The 22,859-nt window shown below is 39.3% G+C and overlaps 1 protein-coding gene across 1 annotated transcript in view; it reads right to left on the reverse strand.

Moving 5' to 3' along the window:
* Positions 1-22,859, reverse strand: part of SLCO5A1 (solute carrier organic anion transporter family member 5A1) — a 64,743-nt gene continuing 41,884 nt past the window's right edge. Inside the window, exons 4-9 of the mRNA XM_061342784.1 lie at positions 21,557-21,721; positions 16,582-16,780; positions 7,947-8,106; positions 4,089-4,330; positions 2,711-2,775; positions 1-1,568 (exon numbers count right to left, since the gene is read on the reverse strand). Coding sequence (XP_061198768.1) covers positions 1,123-1,568; positions 2,711-2,775; positions 4,089-4,330; positions 7,947-8,106; positions 16,582-16,780; positions 21,557-21,721 — 1,277 coding nt within the window. The 3' untranslated portion in view covers positions 1-1,122. The remainder of the gene's footprint in view (positions 1,569-2,710; positions 2,776-4,088; positions 4,331-7,946; positions 8,107-16,581; positions 16,781-21,556; positions 21,722-22,859) is intronic.

Here is a 22,859-nt window from a genome sequence, read left to right on the forward strand (position 1 = left end):
CGAAGCCACTTAAAGGCTCTCTGCGCACTCCCACAGAAGGGCAGCAAGCGATGACAGCCCGAATACCATGGCATCACTGGCTGCAAGGGGTCTGCTGCATCCCAGGTGGCCAGTCAAACATGAAATGAGGCCCTTAGCTCTCCTAAAGATTTGTCCACTGAAGCTGGAGTAGACTGGCACGTGTTTCTGAAGCACAGCCAAGTTCTTATCAAGCTGTACCTGGTTATTTTCTTATTCAGGAAAAGTATGGATCTGATGCTAGCAACAGCTCCACACATAACATGACAGAAATATGCACATACCTGTTCTGGTATGTGTGTGTGATTCCTACATCTTAATGTTATTATAAATTAATACTGAAGTTTTTTACTCCAAGCATTATATTTTCCTAGCCTGTGTACTTTGTGAAGAATGACTACATTGAAAATTAATGCATATTTTGACAGGATAAAAATATTATGACTCAACTTTTGCAAATGTTACCTGATGCATAACTTTTGTATGGCTTAACATGTTAGTAACAGTACTTTAAACCTTATGTTCTTTTAAAATTTAATGCTTATGTCTGAAAGTAGCCCCTTTCAGTTCAGTTGCAGTAATGTCTTTAAAAGCAAACTTTAAACTTAATCTGCCGAACATACAATTGTCCAAATAAGTTGCATAGTTTAAACAAGTTCAGTTGTGCTTTGTAGCAGAACTCACAGTAATTCCTCATCTCTTAAAAATACAATTTGTGGATACGAAGTTGACGATACATTTAAGCATTTTTGTGATGTCTAGACATTCATGGTATGAGTTTTTGTCACTCTTTCACTGACTCCTGTTGTCCACAGTACCTCACCCTTACACTGATATTAGATCAGAGCATGGACATTTAATGGACACATCTGAAATAATTACAAACACAATTTTTAAAACTCCGTTGTTGGGAGGGGAGAAATAAGAGCTTAGGTTGGTATGAGGTATCCAGCCCTCAGGAACATACTACGGTTGTTTGCATTAAGCTTTGTTGGTTTTATCACATGTTACATCTAGGTTAAAAATAGAAGGCACAGGTGTTTTACAAGGCGCCATAAGTAAGTCAACCAACAAAACTAAAGACTACATTAAGAAGCCAGGGGTCTATATCTCAGCAGTGACTTCTTCCAATGCATTTTCATACGAGGAGTTTATTGCTTCTGAAAAAGGGCCAGGGTATGTCTGTGCTACGCAATTCATTCGTTGTGCCACACTGATGTCCCCTCGGGAGCTGAAGGTAGGGCAGGATCTAGTCCGTGCATAGTTTTGTTGGGGTCCAGTTTGGCCAACCATCTCACTCACAGTGTTCACCGGTGAAGCCCTCCATCTCTGCCTTTGAAGCTGCTCTTCTTTACACTTAATGGAATACCAGGCCAGGAAAATAAAAAAGAATCCCACAAACTTGAGAGCAGCTGCCAGCCCAAAGTAGACAAAACGAAATGAGGTGACATCGTATTCCCAACAAGATCCTTGTACGCCACAATCCTGTTGCCAAAGCATGCACGTGGTGTCAATAACAGCCCCAAAATAAATTGGAGTGGGAATGTAAGCTGAAAGAAAATAGCAACAGAAATAATGTGTTAGCATATAGTGGAGGGCTTCTAAAGAAGCTATTTGCCTTAGCTGAACAGTGTAGGTTAATAATTCTTGAGGTTCCTATATCACTGTTCTCACCCGAAGTGAAGGATATGGAAAACTGGTCAGCCAATCTTCCGACCAACACTACATATCTTACACATGAAATGAACTACAACTGGGAGAGAATTCAAGCAAAGACAATGCAGCAGCACCTTACAAGCAACCTGCTGTCCACATACACATCTTCTTGAGCTATGTGTCCCCCAAAAGAAAATCCAATAGTGCTCTCCAGAAATGAAGAAAATGAAGAAAAGGAACAAAAGACAACATCGTGTTCAGAGCATTCCTTGCTGAGCATCCATTGACCATGAGCTAGGAAAGGGCTGAGGTTGCTGCTTTAGGTTAGGAGAAAAAGCCCCAAAGACTACAAAATGTCTTAATTGTTATAATTTTTCTTTCAAATCACTCTTCTACAGAAACGGACTCTTCTAAGACTGCCAAAAATGCAGCCAGCCCACTGAAGGCTCCTGCTTGCTCCACAAACACAACACCTTTAAGACAAGTCCAAAATGCCTTTCCTCAAAAGAAACTTCCAGATTCAGTTATACAGTCTTTTCCTCTTGTTCTCTTAGAAGAGCCCTTGCTTGCTCTAGTCATATGCTTTGTAGCAGATGAACCCAGAGTGCTCTTTTCAGAGTGTTTCTTTATAGACTTTTAACATGTACTCTTTTTGATTTGAAGCATTTGAAATTAGACACTAAGCAATTATTACTTCTTATTTAAAAAATGCAAAAAAGCTATTGTTCTTGCTAAAACCAATAAGAATTGTTGTCTAAAAAAAATCCTTATAAAATTTAGCAACAATTTTTAAATAAAATTTGAAACTGTCAAAATATCTCTGGGACAAAAATGTTCCAGAAAGTCAGTAATCGATTAAAAAAGACAAATAAATATATTAGTAGCTACAATATTTTTAGAAGCTAGTAATTTTAAGTTCCTAATAAAATTAGTCAGACAATTATTTGCAGATTTATCGAATTTTAGTATTCTTCTGGTACATTTAAGCTGAATACAGGGAACCTTTATTGAAATGCTGAATAATTGTAAAACTTACCAAGAGTTCGCAATAAAACAAACTGCATTCCTAGTGCAAAGGGCCGTTCCCCATCTTCTACAGACCTAGCAGGCAAAACGAAAACTCCTCTGAAGAAACAGTTGTAACAGATAATCATTGTGGGATGTCCTGTTTTTTTCTGAGCTATAAAAAGATCCTTGTTTAAATTTCTTCCATTTAGCTTTCAATATTGTTAACTCTTATTGCTAGGAAAAAAATGCTGCCAACCCCTCCTGTTTCTGTTTAATCAAAATCTCAATCACGCCTTTTAACCTTTCTTTACTTGTGTAAAGCCTGAGAAATTTGACTCAAACCCATTAAGGAGATTTAGAGAATCCATCCAAAATGTTTATGGCTTCTCATTATAATTTCCTATTATTTCATATAATGCCTTGCTTTACTTTCTTAATTTTTTTTAGATAAATTAGACTTAATGGAGAATTAACTTGCTGAAAGCTGGACTCAGCTTCTGAATGTAACAGATCTCTGTGCAGCATTAAGTACTTCAGGGTTGCTTTAGGAAAAATATTGGTAGAAACATCCAAACAGTCTCTTTGAACACTGTTCCTTTTCAGTACAAGTAATATGGGATTTCTTCCATTGGTTTCCAAGGGAAAATGTCAACCTTTCAAAAGACCAGGTACAAAGTAATGATAATCCACAATTAGAGAACCAACTTGGGTCACAGCACTTGGACCGAAGCACTGTGAACAATATGTGGTCTGAGACAGTGGGTGTCACTGTCATGTGTGGGGACCATCGTTTTTTCCTCTGAACATTACAAAATCCTGATGGATATGTTCATCATGCACCTCTCTATTGTTAGACTCAGTGCAACATTAATGTTGACTGACTGTAGTTTACTTCTGCATAATCTCAGCGTAATAACAATGGTTTTATAATAATTATTGTATAGGTGGAAAACCTGGAATCAGAAGGAATAAGGTCAGAAGTCTCTGAATTATGACAATGCCGTGCACAAGGAAGTTGAACTAAGGCTGCACAAACAATTGGAAGTCTGATGTGCCCACTCCTGATAATTTTAGGTACTAACTTTTTTTCATTTGTACTTGAAAATCCAAACCATTGCTTTAAGAAGGTTGAAAACTTCAGAGTAATTATTTTCTTACTTGATGTTTTTACTTGTTTTCCCTTTATAGTGCTTGAAATTTGCTGGGCACTGCATGGTTCCTAAAGCGGATTATCCTGTTACATATTCTAAATATAAGCAAGTTCCACCCTATCCTTGTCAGCCCTATTCTATCCACTTCTTAATGATACATAAGCTTGAAGGAGTTTGGCTGCATTGCCCCAGCCTCTTCTGACACGAGCACTGGTGATAGCAGGCACAGCAAAAAAACCACAGCTAAATTCTCACCTGAGTGTCACTATGATTGCTGATGGCTGGGCACATGCTGTTATGAGGGTAACAATGAAGAGAAATATTAGGAACGGGATAAGAGTGTTGCAGGTTCGATCACACTTCCCAGAAACAGCATAGCCATTCTCATTCAGGTAGGTTTTAACAATAACCAGCCGGAGCTGACTACGCTGGCCCACCGTTGGTGGAGTGATCACCTGGCGACTCTGGACACAGGCACATTCTGTGTAATTTCTCACCTGGGGAGAGTGAAAAGAACATCTCCACATTAAAAACCCTTGCAAGAAAGACACTGCGCAGAGACATGGTATGACAGTCCCACGGTACACCCCAATCTTCTGTCCCTAGCATCATTACCACAAGTAGAAGTGAAGTTACCATCCAAGTATTTTTAAAGCCAGACAGGACTCTCCATAATAAGATTGCACTTCCACTGTTTCATTTAGGCTTCATTTAAAAAAAAAAAAAAAAGAAAAGAAATCTGGAATATTTTTGGAAAATTCTGCCAAAACAATTCAATCACTTCTGACAAGGAGGCTGGAGAAAACACGTTTCTACTGTATTACAAAAACTGTGAGGAAACACTCTTTACACAACACTAGCAATGCCATTTTCTGGAATTTGGCAGGCTGTTGACCTTCATATTCAGGAAGTGTCTTCTGCCATTTTGGTGTAAGTACACCTAAATTCAGCTAAAGAGCAACATGCTCCACTTCACACTTGGAGCTCAGGACCTTCCAGCTGGATGTAGGAGTGGATGTGGATGGGATGTACACAGGAACAAAACCAGAGAATCAGGGGAAAGCAGAGATTTAAACAGGGAGACCGGAGGACAGGAAAATCTCTTAAATGAACAGAGGCTGAAATTAGGATGAAGAGACTAAATAAAGAAGTGGCACTTCATTGGCAAAGGGGATCATGATTTAAGCAAGGTGAGGAAGAGTGGGCATAAACTGTGACAAAGAGCTAGGTCAGTAATAGCCTCCTGTCTCACTTATTTTACTACTGTTTTCAACAAATCTAATGGCAAAGGGGTGTGCAGCAGATCAGAATACTCTAGAACTAGAGAAGAAACAGGCCGTGAGATGTTACACAAAGGAGATTTTCCTTTCAATGTTTTCAATCATAAAACCTAAGATCACTTGTGCACAGAAGATGCATTATGACACCACCTTAAGGTTTCAAATTTAAGCACTTGGACACAAGGAAATATCCAAACTATGGTTACTTGTCAACTTTAATGTATATCTTTGCATTTGTTTGTGCTCTGACATAGCCTCACATTTTTTCCCCATGGGAGTTAGCATAACAATTTACCAATTTTTACCTCCCACTTTCAAAATGTGGCTCCAGAGATTTTTCTCCTCACACTAAACATATTCCTCTACAAAGACAGAATGACTCATTTTTCATATGTATTTTTCCTCACCATTATAGCTTAACTTTTTCAAAAAGGAGTAACTTATCTTCAAAACAGTTATGAGATGAAGCACTGATGTTGTTATCTCTATTTTGTAGCTAAGTACTGAAACAGATCAAAAGTTTCATAAATATGGGTGACTAATTTGAAACAATTGGAATCACTTTTTTGCAGAACATTTTCCATTACATATAACTTACTATATTCTAAACATAATTTTTGTGCCTTCACATGCAATTTAGGCAGTCAGTGCTTCTACAAATGACATTTCTGGTTATGGCTCATGTACCTCATTCTGGAATATGAAAAATACAATATAATCACCAACTGGGAACTGTTTTGCTTAAGTGACTTGCCCAACATCACTTAGCAATGAAGGCAATGACAGAACCCAGTTTCCAAAGGCTCCACTCTAATATCAAGTGAGTACGTGCTTCCTCCCTACAGTCACTCACCTTAATCTTACTGCTTTCAAATGCAAATGCCAAATAGGCATCATACATCACACAGAAAATAGCCATCTTTACTACACCAGAGAAACCATGCCCATGCACTAAATGAAAAATCCATGGCACAACGGAAACAATACAGTAGAGGAATACATATAAAACCCAGGTAAGAACTGCACACTGGCATCTTTTTCTCCCATTTCTAGTTTTTAAATGGTTAATTCTGAAAACACTGTATATTCTAAATTTAAATCCATATGCTATAAGTTAGCAACAGTTTGTGTGTTATATGGTGGGACAAGATTATATTTAGTTTTCTAAAAGTACTCTACATAAAGCATTATTTAATGAAGATATGCATTTTCCTACCAGTGTTGGCCCTATTCTGTTCATTGCTAGCTACCAAGTTAAAACTTCAGGCCATGAAGCATTTTTTAAGTTGTAAGGGGAGACAGCTTGTTTCAAAATTTGTAGTGGAAAGCACTCCCAAATTGCCTCCCTAGTAAATGTATTAATAGTGCCAGTTTGATATCAGGTGAAATGTAGAAAAGATCAAACCTATGTCCCAATCCAGCAAAGTACAAATAAGATTTATATAGACACTGAAAGTTAACCACAGGCTCACATCACAGGCTTTTCCAATTGGGCCAAAGCAATTTCCTGCTAAAAAACAGCAAGATACTTTTAACAAACAAAAATATAAAGGAAAATAGTCTGTTCTGTGGCATCTGTGTATGAAACTGCCATTTCAGACCATTATTTAGTCAACTTAAAAGCAGAGCACTGTACCTAGCAACCTTCTGCTTCACAGGCTGGCTCAGGACTGCAAATCCTTATTTATAAAGCATTATAAATAAGCCTTCTGGAAAGCACAGTCAAGTCCTGAGAAAATCCATATTTACATTACTTTTTGTCATAATTATTCTTTTTTAAAGGATGGTTTTGTAACAGAATTTAAAAGTTTGGGGTCTGTACAAATATAATGTTCTGTTGTTATTTAGGTCAGATTCTACATTGCAGCTGTTTTCTTTTGCCCATTCCTAGAAACTGCCAAATTTCCATGGTGTGATTTTACCAGCAGGATGCCCTTCTCCAGTTCAGCATTACTAGAAATCTGGGCTGTAACAGAAAGAAAGTAGATTATTGACTCCTTTATGTTCTGGTTACTTGAGTTCAATGACACTTCATTTAGCCTGGGAGAGGTTTAAAGAAAGGTTATGAGAGTGGCCGAACTATTTTACCAGAGCAGAATACACTGGCAGTCTACACAAACAAAAAGACCTATCAATGCACTGTTGCAGGTGCATCAGCTACACATGCAAAATGACAAGGCTTTCACAAACACCGATGACTTTACAGCACATAACTCAATTTAAACAGGAGCTTTTTACACTTCCAACTACCTGAAGAGTCAAATTTTTCCTTCTATTCAGAGAGGGAGCCAAAAAACCCCAGAACAGGTCTTATGAGTAACACTGATGAGATTGCAGAAAGGTAGTATGTCATGGCTGCCTATGCCTAGCAGAATGCTGAATTATATGACATTGACTCTAGGTCCCTTCTCCAACCCCTGCAGAAACAAGCCTCTCCAAGTGCTGTTCCTGCAGGAACAGGAAAGGAGAGTTGCTGCAGGAACAGCAGACACACAGGCCACAGCCATCAGGGACATCCGAGTCTGTAATGGAAACACCAACCTTCCCTACACTGTAGCACTTTGCACTCACTTGGCTGGAGGATTTTCTTGGTACAAATGAACTTGTGCCTCACATTTGTACATAACTAAAATGAAGAGGGGGGAGAGCATGCAGTAATAGCACTACCAGCCTCTCAGAACATGGAAATACTCATGGATTAGTCAGTTGTACAGCAACTCCTCTGAAGCTTAGAAGGGGGACGTTTGAGCCAGAAACAGAGCAGTCTTTGATCCACATCAGACCCAAGGGGCTACTTGCAGGTTGCAGATGTTTGGGAGGGTGAAGCACTTACCCCTGTGCTATGATTTCCACCACTGATGCAGCCAGCTAGGCAAGGATTAAAATATGTTATTCCATCTGATCCACAGACAGGCTCGTACTCATGAATCTTACATCCACAGTTAACATTACAGCTCCCAGTCAGATTCCTGTGGGCCATGGCAAGAGTGGGACTGAAGAAAGGAAAAAAGAACATGCTAGTAGAGAAAGCAAAGATATCGTCCTGTTCAGAGGCAGAGAACATCCTACTCATTAACTCTGCAACTGAGAATTTATTATCACAGAAAGACTGCATTAACTCTAGTTGTATCCATGATTTAAACCATATAGAACAACAAAGGCATTCTTGCCATTAACTAAAAACATAATACAAAAATAATACCAAAGTTTAAAACTTATACCTTATTTGCCTAGGTGATAGTTGAATTTTTCCTTTATTTTTTTCCCTTTAAGAGTTATCTTATATATCTATCCTGAGCTGCAGCAATTTGTTGTTGATTACTAGTGAAAGGCTCAGTGACAAGATGTAAGCATGATGTGAACTAATAGGCATCTCTGCCTACATACCAACAACTGCTCAAAAAACTTAATGCTTGTATTATTCATACAAAACCTACGGGAAGCTCTCTAGATCTGGAGGAATGCTGGGCTTTTACTGAATGTCTGCAAGAGAACCACTACTCCATTTCCCTAGACGATTCCCAAAAATCTTGCCAAAGCCCAACTTCCTTTGTCCTCCCCAGAAGGGTTTGGCAGCATACTCAGGAGGAAATAAAGGAAATTTCAAAGCTGAAGGACATATACAACCCAAAAAGTAGGCTCTTCCCTATCACAGAATCACAGAATTGTTTGGCTTAGAAGGGACCTTAAAAATCATCTCATTCCAACCCCCCAGGGACACCTTCCACTAGTCTAGGTGGTTCAAAGCCCCATCCAACGTGGCCTTGGCTACCTATTGCTGTTGCTCCAAACAGGCAGTTGAACATATCTCATCTGCCACAGCAGAGAACTGTATCAACTCTTCACTGGCAACTGCCATGCTAGCTTGGGCACACCTTCATACAGGATGAAGGTGCAAAGGGACACCATCAAGGCAGCAGCTCATTGCACTCATCTGAGTTCAGTGGCTCATGCAACAAAGGCCTAATGAAGCACCGCACTGGGACAGCTCTGAGACTCACCCTCTCCTCCAGCTAAGCATGGCACATCTTGGCCCTGTCTGCAGAGAGCAAGTCATTTGGAAGCAGTTTTGCTTCCCCAACAAAATGGTGCTTTTTGCTGCCACTAGGAAGAAATCAACTCTGGTTACAACTGATTGCTGGCTGTCACCACCACAGGTTTTGATGCATGCTAAGTCACAGTCATCAAATTAACCAACTTCTGTCTTACATACCATGTCACTTCAGTCCTGCTCAAAGCAACTCTCAGGTCACTTAAAAATGTCTAGCTTCAGGCACAAACCATAGAAGAGACACCCAGCTACTCCCTGTGCTGAAGGAAAGCGCACAGTGATACCGGATTTCAAACATTCCTAGGTTGGGTAAGGGCTAGAGCACCAAAGGAGGAAAAGCAGCAACAGGCACAAAGGCAACCTCAATGAAAGAAAAGAATAGTTAAAACCCCCTATGTAACTGTATATGCAAATTCTGGTTACAGAGAAACAGAGACTTAAAGTGGATACTAATTTGTTCACCAAATTAAAAACAGACTGGCATAACTGGACCCAGTGTATATAGAGCTAATATCAGAGGATGTAAGATATCAATCTCTATTATCTAGAAGGTCCTCATTAATGAGCAAGTAGTTGATGACCGTATCATATGTTGTCTTGGGAATTATGTTGGTATGCACAACGTCTCCACGTAATACTGAATTAACTATGCTGCCTTGTTTCATCCTGCTCTCAGTATTGTTCAGTGACCATTGCTGTTTAAAACTACCACAAGTATCTCTGCTCTAAGCACATCAGTAGATATCCAGAGAATTGTAGCAAATCTTCAGCCATGCAGGAGCTGAACAGGAATCTGGTTTGGGTTGGTGGCTGCTATATCAAAATCTTGTACACATGCTCACAGACTGTCATGGCTGGAGAGCCCCAGGAGGGTTGCCGTTTGCCTGCCTTCACATCTGCAATGTGTGGGCAGGACCACTGTAAAGGTAAGCAGCTAGCATCAGACTTGCTGCACCCCAGCTATCCCATGTACCACAAAGGATATTCTTTTGCTCCCATCTTTTACGCCCTACTAGACCAGAGACTTGGCTTGGGAGACATTCTACATACTACGACTGTCACCTGTGTCATCCGTCACACCACCTCCTGTCATTAGTGACACGAAAAAGTATGACCACTGCTTAGTGACTTCCATTTGACTCATTTTTAATTTATTTATACACCACTATTTGCTTTTGCTGAATATGCTTTGTCTTTCCAGCTGAGCACTTTTGCAGCTGATCAAGTACTACTAAGTAGCTCTTAAATATTTATTGACTGTCTACTAATCACACAAATCAGGTTCACAGATTTAGCTCTTGGAGCTACTTCACACTTTATGTTCTAGTTGAGTGTTAACCAAAGCCTTTCCTAGTGTTTTCTTTCTTGAGCCATAAACAAACAAGGCACAGTTTTAGAAACGAGTTGCTGCTTGACCAGGAAATTAAACATCCAGGATTGATATTGGTTGTGTTGCCTTCTCAGCTACCAGCTGAAACTTGCCTTATTATATCACATTGGATTCCAGAAAGCAATACACAACAACACATCATATAGCGACAGGAAGACTCTTCCAGTAACAGAACCTTCTCTCCAATGGAAAACAACGCATCACCAAAACATTCTTTGGGAACATATTGATTTCAGCAGCACAGTGACAGAAGTTTTTCACACCAACAGGAGAGGCAGCATTTCTGGAGTTTCACACACCCCCTCAGCAGCCTGATGAGCTGGATGTCCCAGATGCCTGAATACTTGGGTTAAACAGGGATCCCCAGTCTGGCTGAGAGACCCTTGTGCCCACATCCTGGCTGCCAGCAGAGCTCTGCCACCCTGCACATAGACAAGTCCAGGGACAACCCAGGCTGCCAGGAAAGGTACAGCTTGTGTTTCCCTCCCCAACCTCCCCCACCTTGTGAAATACATTCTTCTGACCTCTCATTCCACCACCACCCCGTGGCTAGCTCTCTTCAGCTGCAGTGCTGAACATTACCATGACACAGAGCTCAGGAAATCAGCTTAAAAATAAAGGTGAATGAAATCAGGCATGCAAGAAATGATAAGCACGAAACTGGAAACTAAAATGAGGCCACTGTGAGAAATTAATCTCTGGGGCATTTTTTTGTTTGTCCCAGAAGAAGCCTTAAGTTTACAATATGTAAAGCAAATATGCTCAGATTACTAACAAGCTACTGCAAGCCATGTCTCTCCAGCTTTCATCACTTTTTGTACCCCTGCACATCACTGTAAGGGGGATTTTTTTGTTGTTTACAGCAAATGCCTTGCATAGAGATATTTTTTCCAACCTTTCAAGAGCACATGATACAAAAATTACCTATTAGCTCTGTTTCCAAAAGCTTGACCTTTACACACTTGTGAGGTGGGCTGATGCCAACCTTAGGAGGTTTAACCATGCCAAGTGAAAGGTGCTGCACCTGGGTCAGAGCAATTGCAAACATATCTACAGGTTGGGTGAAGAAGAGTAACGGTTTAATAGGTTCATGTTTTCATCTTTATTACCTTCACCGTTCACTCCTTGTTCACTCCTTTGCCAATGATGAGAAACTAATGAAGGAATTCAGACGCTGGGAACACGAAATCTTTACTTACACATATCTATGTAACCCCGTTCTCATCACACTAATCTGCCATTTAGAACATATTATAACACGTTTCTATGAACACCTCTCCCAGGAGGGCATAAATTTTTCCAGCAGTAAGATAAACCAGAGTACTCTACTAATCCTGCCTTCTGACACTGGGAGGCTACCTACTCTCCAAAAGAAAACCAGAGCTTTGACACTTGAATTCTGCGCATTGTAGAGTTACCTATACTGATAAAAAAAAGCAGGATCTTATGGAAATTGCACCCAAACTAGCAAGTCCTGCTTGTGAGAAAAATACTTCACCTGAGCAGCCAAGGATACCCGGCATGCATGAGCACACTGACAGAAACCAGACCCGAACAACAGCATTTCCTGAACTATTCTTTCAATTGCAAACAATGACACAGCTTCTTTTATTAACAAGGTTCAACTGCAAGTTTGCTAAACATGTGTGCTGGGACAAAACCCAGAATCCCAACTGACAAATTGCATTTGTCCACTTCTCAGGAAGACTGTTCTTTGTCTCCATGACATGATGCTAGTAAAGCTAATAAAGAGGAGACCTTTATTAGATGTGACTAACAATAAAAATGACTTTAATTCCTAACATCTTGTTTCTAAATCCTGTTTTCAACTGCTACTCTGCGGAAGCCTTGTAGTATAGGAGTAAAATAAGAAAAGGAAAAGTATAGGGTAAGATTTATTGCCTGGAGTTTTTAGAACTGTGACCTGTTATTTCAGCTACCCAGGCTTGGACTGAAATCTCATTGTGCTGGCAGTCAATGTACACATATTGGAAAACAAAAAGGTAGACTCTCTTCCCATGAGGCTACAATTTAAATGAAATGGAGTTTAGGAAAAAAACAAAACCCCACAGTGACTGACTATATTTTGGTAACAGCTAAACAAAGAATTGGTTTGCACATGGGTTTATTCATATTTTTTTAGATCAATGTAGTAAACTACAGGAACAAGGAAATAAAAAGGAAAGGAGACAAGCCCTAACCATAGAATTTTTGTAAAAATATTGGGCTACATGATGAAAAGGATTATCTTAATTTGATAGCAATATTTTTTGATTGGTATTGAAGGGCTTTCTGATGACAGAGATTTGCAGTCTCCTTCTTGGCAAGCAGCTGGTATTGCAGCAGTGATGCAATTTTTGTGTAGCTGTCAAACAAGGGACCCTCTCACTGTGTTAGCTGGACTCCTTTATTGTTATTGTTCTGATCCAATTAGTCACTGCTTTCAAGTTAGTGGATCCAACTGGCTGACTTGGACTGAAAGATACAAGAATAACAGAAACCCAAACTGAACTAATTCACTAATCTGTCACTGTGAGTGAGCTCCCAATGAAACCTGTTTTAGTTGCCTTATATCACAAAACATAGAAGAGACAGGTCCATAACCAACCAAAGCAGCTGATCGCTGCTATTTCCTCTTTATTCAGCACTGGTGAGGACACAACTGCAGTGCTGGGTCCAGTTCTGGGCTTCCCAGTAAAAGAGAATCATGGACATACTGGAGAGAATGCAGCAAAGGGCCACTAAGGTGCTGAAGGAACTGGAGCATCCATCCTCTCAGGAAAAGTGGAGAGAGCTGGGACTGTCCGGCTGGAGAAGTTTCAGGGATCTCACCAATGTATTTAAATACCTGAAGGGAGGGTGCAAAGAGGACTGGGTTGAGCTTTTTCCAGTGGTGGGCAGTGACAGGACCAGAGGCAATGGGCACAACCTGAAACACAGGATGTTCCCTCTGAATAGGAAACACTTTTTCACTGTGAGGGTGACTGAGAAGTGAGTGGCACGGGTTATCCAGAGAGGCTGTGGAGCTACCCTCCTCAGAGATACTCAAAAGCTGTCTGAACAAGAAGACAATTCACCGATTCAGGAATCCCCATTCAGATGATTATGGTGCAAGAAAAGGGATGCTGTATTGTGGTTTGTAAGGTTCCTGACACTGTGTTCAAATACCAAACACACCTTCAGAGGCAATCCTCTAAGCAGGTTCTAAAGTATTGAGATGTATAATACAGAGATGCCCTTGACCTTCCTGATAGCAGAGCTGCTGATGACACACCAATAACAGCAAAACTGCTTGTTTCTAACATAAACCAGCAGAAAATCCTTGCAAATGTATTTTAATCTGTGCATGCCTCCAGGTCCCATTCACTTCATTGCAGTTAGAAAAATGCCAAGTTATGAAACATACTGAATTATGAAATATCATTGCCTACTTTGCTGAGTACCAACATATACATACTTTTATGTTAACTATACCCCAGCTTATCCTTCTCCTCTGTACTGGTTTATGTTTCAGCTCATCTAAGGAAAAAAACAAACCCTATTTTCTGAATGTAAAAGAAAAGAACAGTAGAATTGAACATGTTTGTCCAGAGACAATTCTCCTGCAGGGTATTGTCTACACTGCCCGATGTAGCTGACATCTCTGGGCTGCTGTCAGCAGAGGTAGTTCTGATCCGACTGGCAAAGCCATGTTAAAGTAGAGCATAATGCAAGGTATTTCTCTGAAGCGAGAGCTATACTGCTTCTCCTATCCTGTTAAACTGTCTCTGATGTCCATACACTGCACTTCATTGGAACTAGAGAATGAAGCATGTGTTTTATTAAACCTCAAAATGAAAGCATGCTTTTTTGTTACGTGAACAATACCATTCTTTGATGTCTGAGTTAAAGAGCCTACCGAGTAAATGACTTGAAGCTATCAAATGATTTTGATCATGAAGATTTAGAGAATGTTTATCTTATCAGATATTCAGGCTGAATTTATGTGTAGTGCTACTTCTTTATTATCATTTTGATAATAAACTTGGATCTGATCCTGCATTAAAAAAATCCTATACAGCTGGGGCTGGAAACTCCTGAACCATGCTATATAACGTCCTGGTATTTTTGATGATATCACACTCTGCATACTGATTTGAAAGAATTGATAGACGTCAACACCTTTGAGAATTTTGCCATTATCATGTCTCACCTCTTTCTCACTAAGAACAATTAGATGAAGGTGGTAAAGCAATGCTACTGCAGAATTTCAGAACAGCTGTGAATTAAGTGCCTATTTCAATTCATGCTATGTGTTTACTGTAAATGTTATTACTTACCAGAAAAAAAAAAAATAGATACTCTTACAGTTCCAGTGTGACGGGTATGTGTTACATAGCAATAGTTTGCCTTGTCTTCAATTTAGAAATAGATTAAATTACATAGCACTTTTTCACAAGCAGAAAACTACAGCCTTCTCATTAGCCAGTCAGGGACACTCTGACTTACCACACAGTTCAGTTAACTGCTATCTGAAACTATGTTTTAATTCCTCATGATTTCCATTTCTTCATTTACACCCACAGGCTGCCACCAACATCATAGCAGGTGGACAATCATACATTCCAACTCCTTCTCGTCTTCATTCTCTCCTTCTTCAGCCCACTATGCCCAGGCAAGAATATATCACCATGTTACTCCCCTCTACAATCATCCTCTCAGCACCAAGCTTTAACTCTAGGTTATTAAGAATACGAAGGAATAAACCAGCTTTCCATCAGCTCACAACTTTCAGTTGCTGTTTTTCTTTGTCCTACGATTAAGGTTTGACAGCAATGTAATAACACCCAGAAACACGCAATGCGAAATATTCTCTGTGTAAACAATGCCTATTTTCTTCTGCACTTGCTACCCATTTTGTCTCTTTGTTTTTCACTTGCCTTACCCAGTGCCCCACTGCAGATCTTCTTTTCCCCATTTGATCTTATCTTTTCCTGCTTCACACTTCTACATTCTCTTCCAAACCTCAAAATGTTAAGAGTCCAGAGCTGGCCCTTAAAAGCAAGATATTCACATGGATCTTATACCTGGCACCTGGCCATAAATAAAAGGCAGATGTTGTCTCAGATCTAAAAGCAAAGGGATAAATTGCTTCAGGTAAGTTAGCGCTCTTCAAATGCTTACTCTGTCCTAGTGTTTAAGCTACATGAAGGCAGCAGTCTGGGGGAGAAGGTAATGAACAAAATAAGCAGGAAAATTAAAGATCATGGTCAGGCTTCTGAGGAATTACCTTCCAGCAAAACACCTTCTTACAATTTCTATCACACTGTCTTCCTTCCAAATATCCCCAATTTTATTTTTTTAATGCCCTTCCATGCATTTCTTAATGGCTCAGTTTAAATCCCTCACTTCAAATACCTTCCACCCTCCACATCTGTTTTTTTCATTATAGCTTTCCTCCTTCTCAATATAACTTTAAGGGTTCTGATTCAGTTGCTGTCTTGATGATGACCCAGCAAGTACTGAGGGTGTTCATGCAACTGGTAACTGGTTCAGAAGCAGCTCACACCACTAACATTGATAGCACATGCCCAAGTGTTTCCTCTCAAACAGGGAGTGTAGACCTAAGATGCTACTATGGTGATAATAAACAAACCTATTCAGAAATAATCTTTATAATTCCTTTAGTATTTTCATGGTTTTCATGGTCAGAAAACATTTTGAAACACCAGCTAAAGTCTGAGCACTCTATGGGACACTATTCCTTCTTTCCAGCAAAAATCACTGAAACCCATTCTGCTGCATTTTCCCACCCCTCAAAAAGGTGAGTCACTACATAACCTTCATCACATAACCTTCACTATAAACCAGATGTAAAAAAAAAGAGGACCACACACAATAACAGCGTGTGTTTATATCATGACCAAATTCTCATTTGAACAGTGTGGCTTCTTCAGTATATCAGCCATCAGCATTTTTTTATATTTCTTTACCATTTTTTTAATTGGAAAATGATGTGTTTGTCACAGATGATTCCAAGATACTTACCCAGTAGTGTAAGGTATATTAATTCCCCCTAGATTAATGCTTTCACATCCAACAATGAAGAGAGTTGAAAAGCACAGCAGAGATACACCACTGCAGATCATAGCCAACTTTGCAGACTCTCTCGCACCAAGTTTCAGTTTTTTTATAATGTAGCCACCAAGGACAATGCCAACACCAGCACTTGGAACAATAATCACACCTGCAAGGAAGAAATTCAAGTAACATTAAAACAGGACCTATAGAAATGGTATAAAACATAAATATTGTTTTCATTCCCTAATTAGATGACTGCAAATGCTGCACTAAGATCTCCATTGTCTAATCCTCTGTTAGCAAACTGAGTCAGACTTTTCAAACCTCTGGAGTGTTGTCAAAGAATTAATAAAAGCCTCCTTATGATATTACCAGCAGCCAAAGCACAATAAGAGAACTATTGTACTGACAAGCAGAAACATTGCTTTGTATTTATTTTAGAATGGGGAGAAGGGCTACATATTGCCTCAGTTTAAGTACTGAAAACTTGAAGAAATCCAGATTTGGACATGAATCTTCTTCTCCCTGCTCTCACAGTTAATGCCAGTGAATCACAAGTGCTAACCTCAGGCAGGACCCCAGAAGTCTGCCCACCTGGGACTGCACATAAGAGCCAGGCTGCTAATTCTGCCTTCTAAATACTTTACTTAAGCTTTCCTACGTCAACACCCTCTTCATCTTGGCACAGCCACATGGAGTATAAATTGATCAAACACAATTAGAGAAATTAAGATACCAGAATTAGTATTTGGGTAAGTTTAAGACACAAAAGATGTGCCTATGAAATTCCACTTGCTCTGCTGCTGTAGTTATAAAGTAGCAGTTCAGCAACACATCACCATCCGTCCTCATTTGTCAGGGCCTAAGGAGGCATTAAATCTGAGAATGTCATGCACATCTTCACTTACCTTGGCTTTTGCTTTTCACTGACATGTAAAAAGGTCTTTAAATTAGGTTTTTGCTAACAAAGATGCATTCCCCATAAATATGGAATTTGAACAACTTTTGGCAGCTTCATCTACTTGGAAGGAGCTATACTTTATAATCCAAATTCTTAAAGATGTTTATCTTCTTTTTAATGAAGCCAGCAGGACTATAATTTGCAAGTATCCTTAATATTATTGCAAAGTATTTTCATTCTCTGACAATTTGCCTAAAGTTTAGGGGGGACATAATTTTTATCAAAATGTTGAGAACGTGAAAATACAAATAAAAGGTAAAAATAGTTACTGCTTTAATTATACTGCCATCACCAATGGCATTATAAAATAAAATGTCATTTCATGAGGAAGATTTTTAATAATAACCCTCCACAGAATCAAAACCAGTCTTTCTCATAGAGCAGAAACTAGATGTTTAAGTCCTCCTAGGAGAATTAAATGATTTTCACAAAGTTCAAAGCTGTTATCTCTCTTGAGCTGTTATATCTCTCACATTCAATGACTGAATATGAACAAGGAAGAGAAATAATGCAAATCCTTTTACTTGCACTGAGAATGTTCTCTCTGGGTAAAAATTGTAACTCAGCCATCTGAGTCTACTAGGCATGCCCTGCTCTATGAAATCTGTGTCAGAGAAGCTGACATCCATACCAAAAGCAGACCAGGATCCCTTGCAATGTCTTCTAAAACACCTCTGTTAGGTGAATCAAATTCCATGGACCTAACCCATGGCTATATCAGTTATATGAACTAAGGATCTAGCCCAAGGTAAGAGCTTATTGACAATAAATTAACCTCAGCATTTTATTCTTCCTTCCACCTTATAGCTCAGGCTTGAGTGCTTAACCTCCTTTTGGACATGAATTTATCTTTTCTTTCTTATTCTCTTGAAAGCATGAATATTGGAAAAGCCTTTCACTAGAACTGAGACTGTGTGTCTGTGTCTGGTACCTTGTAAAAACTGAGCATGTCAATATTTTGCTAGGCATTAGGTTAGTGGTTCTTCTATTAGTGAGTTACCCTGTGCTGCTGTTTTCATCCATCTTCTGCCACACCATGATCAGAACATTAAACACGAGAAGAACACAAGCAAATTGCCCGCCAAGGCTCACTCTCATTCAGGAAGATGGAAAGGTTGGATGAAAGCCTACACACAAGATGTATAAAGACCAATTCTCTATGCAAAGTACAGCTGGCAATGGAGCTCTCTCTCTGGGAGATACTGGAAGGGCAAGAACAGATTTTGCTGTTTGTGGTGAAGGCCGTAGAGAGAGGCACTCATTCCCTTCCTGTCAGGAAGCCTGAGAGGTTCTTTTGCCCCAAGTACAAACTCTTCATCCTTATGCCCCTCTCCTTCCACAGAGAATGTGAAATCAGAAGTGATGTACTGTCAAAGGAATGCAGCACTTCGAGGCGAGTTTCCAGGGCAAAGCAAAGCATGTACATCTAATCAGGACACACATTCTTCTTTTTCAAAGGCATTTAGAGGAATAAAGCTTAAGATCCGATACTAAGCTGTTGCACTGCACTCCCCTTCATTCTATAATGACAGCTTGGCTTACAGGAATCGTGCGTGTGCTAAATACACTCCTGGATACAGTGCTCCAAGGCAATATCGGCTTTCAGTCAGCAATTTTCAAGCTTTGTCCTTTTTGCTGTTGTCAGGATACTGCAGCACTTGAGGCTTGCCACAGCAGCAAGAGATGATCTTAACAGCCACTAATAGTCTGGCAACAGAAAACTGCAATCTGCTAAGCAGGCTACACTTCCAAAGGGAATACAATGGACATTTTCAAACTAATTCTGTCTGGGATATATATTATACCTTTTCTAAAGTTAAAGGTAGATCCAATGCATTTGTAACCATTTTAGCAGATGTTACCAGAACAGTGCTTTATGACATACAGTGCACAGTTCTTCCAACTACAAATTGCTTGAATTGTAATTCTCTCTTTCACATGTAAATCTGTTAACAAAGCACCTGAAATGTTAACCTGGATTTGTCTAAGATCTACCTGTACTCTATAAAGTCAGAGTTCTTCGTGTTCTTTTCTTGGACTTAAAGCCTGGAGGTTAAATGCCACCTTCTCTACACACAATAAACAAAACTCCAAGCAAGACAAGACTGAAGCATAAGCTGCACAAGTTCAAGATGTAAAAGTTTGGCACATGGCATTTTTGCTGATGATTAATGCCAGGTTTGTTTAAAAACCAGAAAGAAATTGAGACTTAATGAAAGAAGTTGCTTATGAATTGAGATAGAAAATGACCAGTAATAACTTCACATTACTCACATGAAGGGATTCAGCAAACACATGTATTCAGCTGGCAATGCACATACAAGTGTAGCTGTAGTAATATAAATAACATGTTAAGTCCTACTTTTATTAGCCAGAAGTTTGTAAACTGGACATGTCTTTAACTAATTAGCCAGTATAAAACTAGTAACAACTGTTGATTTTAATGCTAAGTTTAGGAGTTGGGGTTGTGGAAGCAGGGCTCACTTGTCTGTATTGCAAATCCAGCCTAAGCTATTCCATCTTCTGCTTCTGGTTCATTATAATAGTCTTTATCAAGTAATTTATAATAGGGAAAACAACATAACTTCACACTCTGGACTGGGTCACATCACTTTTTTCTCTTTTAATGTACTAGCTGTTGAATATCTTGTCTAGCAATAAAGTTTTTGATTTATCCTGAGAACAAGGCAACTTATGGAGTATCAAACCCATCAAGACTCATTACAGCACATGTGTATCTACCCTAAACTTCCGATAGAATCAGGTTCCCATCAATCAGTGTTTCCTCCCTATATGCAGTACACAGGGATTTCATGCCCTGAAGAAATCTCATCTCAACAAGCTCTCAAACAGAAGTAACTATATGGTGCTTTTCTGATGTTTCCCCTCTGCAGTCTAGAGAGACTCATATTTCTTCCAGCCACTGCAGATGATACATGATTCCCACGTGTGGTCTGTGTGTCTTCTCTCTTTCTTCTGCTACGTTTTGTCTTTTCCTTGACTGATGCCCCTGGGCAGCTTCACCCCACACTTCACCCCTGTTCCCAGAATTCTCCACTCCATCACCCCTTCTCACACAGAGTGTCTGGAAACATGGGGGAGCAAAGAACTAACACGCTTTGCAATTAGCAGCTATTCTGTATGGGAAGTACTATGGAGAAGTTAAAAAGATGCTTACAAAGATAAGTGTCTTTGATGCCCCTAGGAGAGAGGGAAGATGGTCTGCATGACATGGGCCCCAGTTCTGCACAATATTTTGGCCCCTTTCCCTAGGGAAGTTCACACCTTGCTGTCCCGCAGAGCAATACAAAGCTTAAAATTTAGTACTTTATAGCTCTGTTAGAAGTTGTGCTTGGCTGTACATTGCTGCTGCAGCAGCAGGGGAAGAACCACACCTGCAGAACAGGGGTCTCAGACCTAGAAACACAGGTGGGAAAGGATCTGGGTAGCTCTCTGGGCTAGACTGGATTGTTACGCACTCAGTGTGAAAAAGTAAATAAGGAGAAAACCACCAGTCTGTAGGGGAGAGATAACTGAAGTATGCAACAGATAAGTCTTAACTTGTTACTGGGGAAGAAAAAAAGATTAGGGCATTTTAAAGATCAAAGAGGAAGTGAAATTCACAAAAAATAAGAACAGCCTTCAAAAATCTTCAAAACTCACAAATTGCAGTAACGCCTATTGGGTCTCTAGTCTGTTTTATTGTTTTTTCCCCTCCTTGAAGACCGTTAGTATATTATAAAATGTCTGTATAGGCTTATGTAAAAGCCCCTAGCCCTTTAACAATATAAATGGGTTCACATTTTACTAAACACATATAGCAAACATCAAAGAATTGCCTGAATATCTAATAGAATACACAAAGCTGTATCCAATCACCAGTTCCAACAAGCACATTTTTGTTTCATTCCTACATTGACTCATTTCATTAGTTGAAGAAAACCAGTCCTTGCAAGGTTATACTATGTGGCAATGCCTTACCAGTGTAGATGCTGGCATTGGAAGCTGGGATGCCAAACTGTGACTCGATGAACTTGGGAATGAAGGTAATAAAAGCTGTGACAATGGCACTCTCAGCTGTGTATGACAAACTCACAAAAAGGAATGTCATGTTGCTTAAGATCCTGACAGCTGCTCTTGGAAGTTCTATAAAATGACAAAAATCACAAACAAATGTTATCAATAATGAGATAGAAACAAAAGTAAACTGAAACCAACTTAATTTTCTCTGAGATGGACTGGCAAGAATGGCTTGCTAGCATCTGGCTACATTTGCTAAGTGGAAGGGAGACTGCATATTTGGGATTGCAGTTTTCACTGTCTGCTCTTACCCTATCTCACTGCATCGCCCCAGGGCTACAGTCCTACTTCTCACACATGCAACTGAGGTCTGTTTTAACAAAATAATCTGAAAAAACAGGGTCTACATAGCAACAGTCTAAAAGAAAAAAGAAAAAGAAAAAAAAAGAAAAAAGCAGCAATAAAATGTAGCAATTTTGGAGGTATTCTGATGTCTCAGTTTGAAATTCTCTATGAGATAACATGTCACACTTGTGAACCAACGGCACTCAGTTTTGCACTCTACAGGAGGAAAGCATCACATACTCCCCCCTGTAACTCTGCTTCAAGGACCGTGCTTGAAAACTGAGATAAAAATACCAAAATTTTAAAAAAAGAACAAAAAGATTTTTCATTAAATATTATTCTATACAATTTAAAAGTATCTACTGTAAATGCAGACAAAGCATACTGAAAAATTATCTCAGTGATATCACTGAATCTCAACATAGCTTACACACAACTCATTTAATATTCTCAGAAGGGGCAAAACAATTAAAAATGAGAACACATCATTAACTTAAATTGAAGAAGTATTCACAGATGTTGCAGTAATTCTCAAATCGAATATCAAAACCCCATGAAATTCAGCACTGTAGTTAAAAGAAACTCCTAAATAATTCTGTGACTCTTGTAGTGATGTGAAATTATCATCACAAGATGATATCTCTATTCAAGACAACTTTTTCAGATTAGACAGTGTGCTTTTAAACTTTTTTCTTTTTCCTTGAGCTTATACCAAGATCAGATCTTCTCTTCAAATATTATATCTAACCTACTATGGTTTGGGGTTTTTTATTTGCTTTTCACTTTGTACAAAAACCGAATGCTGCTCAAATCAAAGCCCATTGAATTCAATGACAACAGCACCCATTAGAAATGTAAGAGCTCTGGAGTGAGAATTTCAATGATGTTAAAAGTTGTCAAGTTAAAAATCTGTCTTACT

This window comes from Neopsephotus bourkii, unplaced genomic scaffold, assembly GCF_033783945.1.
Source record: "Neopsephotus bourkii isolate Nb327-2 ecotype Australia unplaced genomic scaffold, CSIRO-AGI_Nbou_v1 NB_1820, whole genome shotgun sequence".
Taxonomy (NCBI): domain Eukaryota; kingdom Metazoa; phylum Chordata; class Aves; order Psittaciformes; family Psittacidae; genus Neopsephotus; species Neopsephotus bourkii.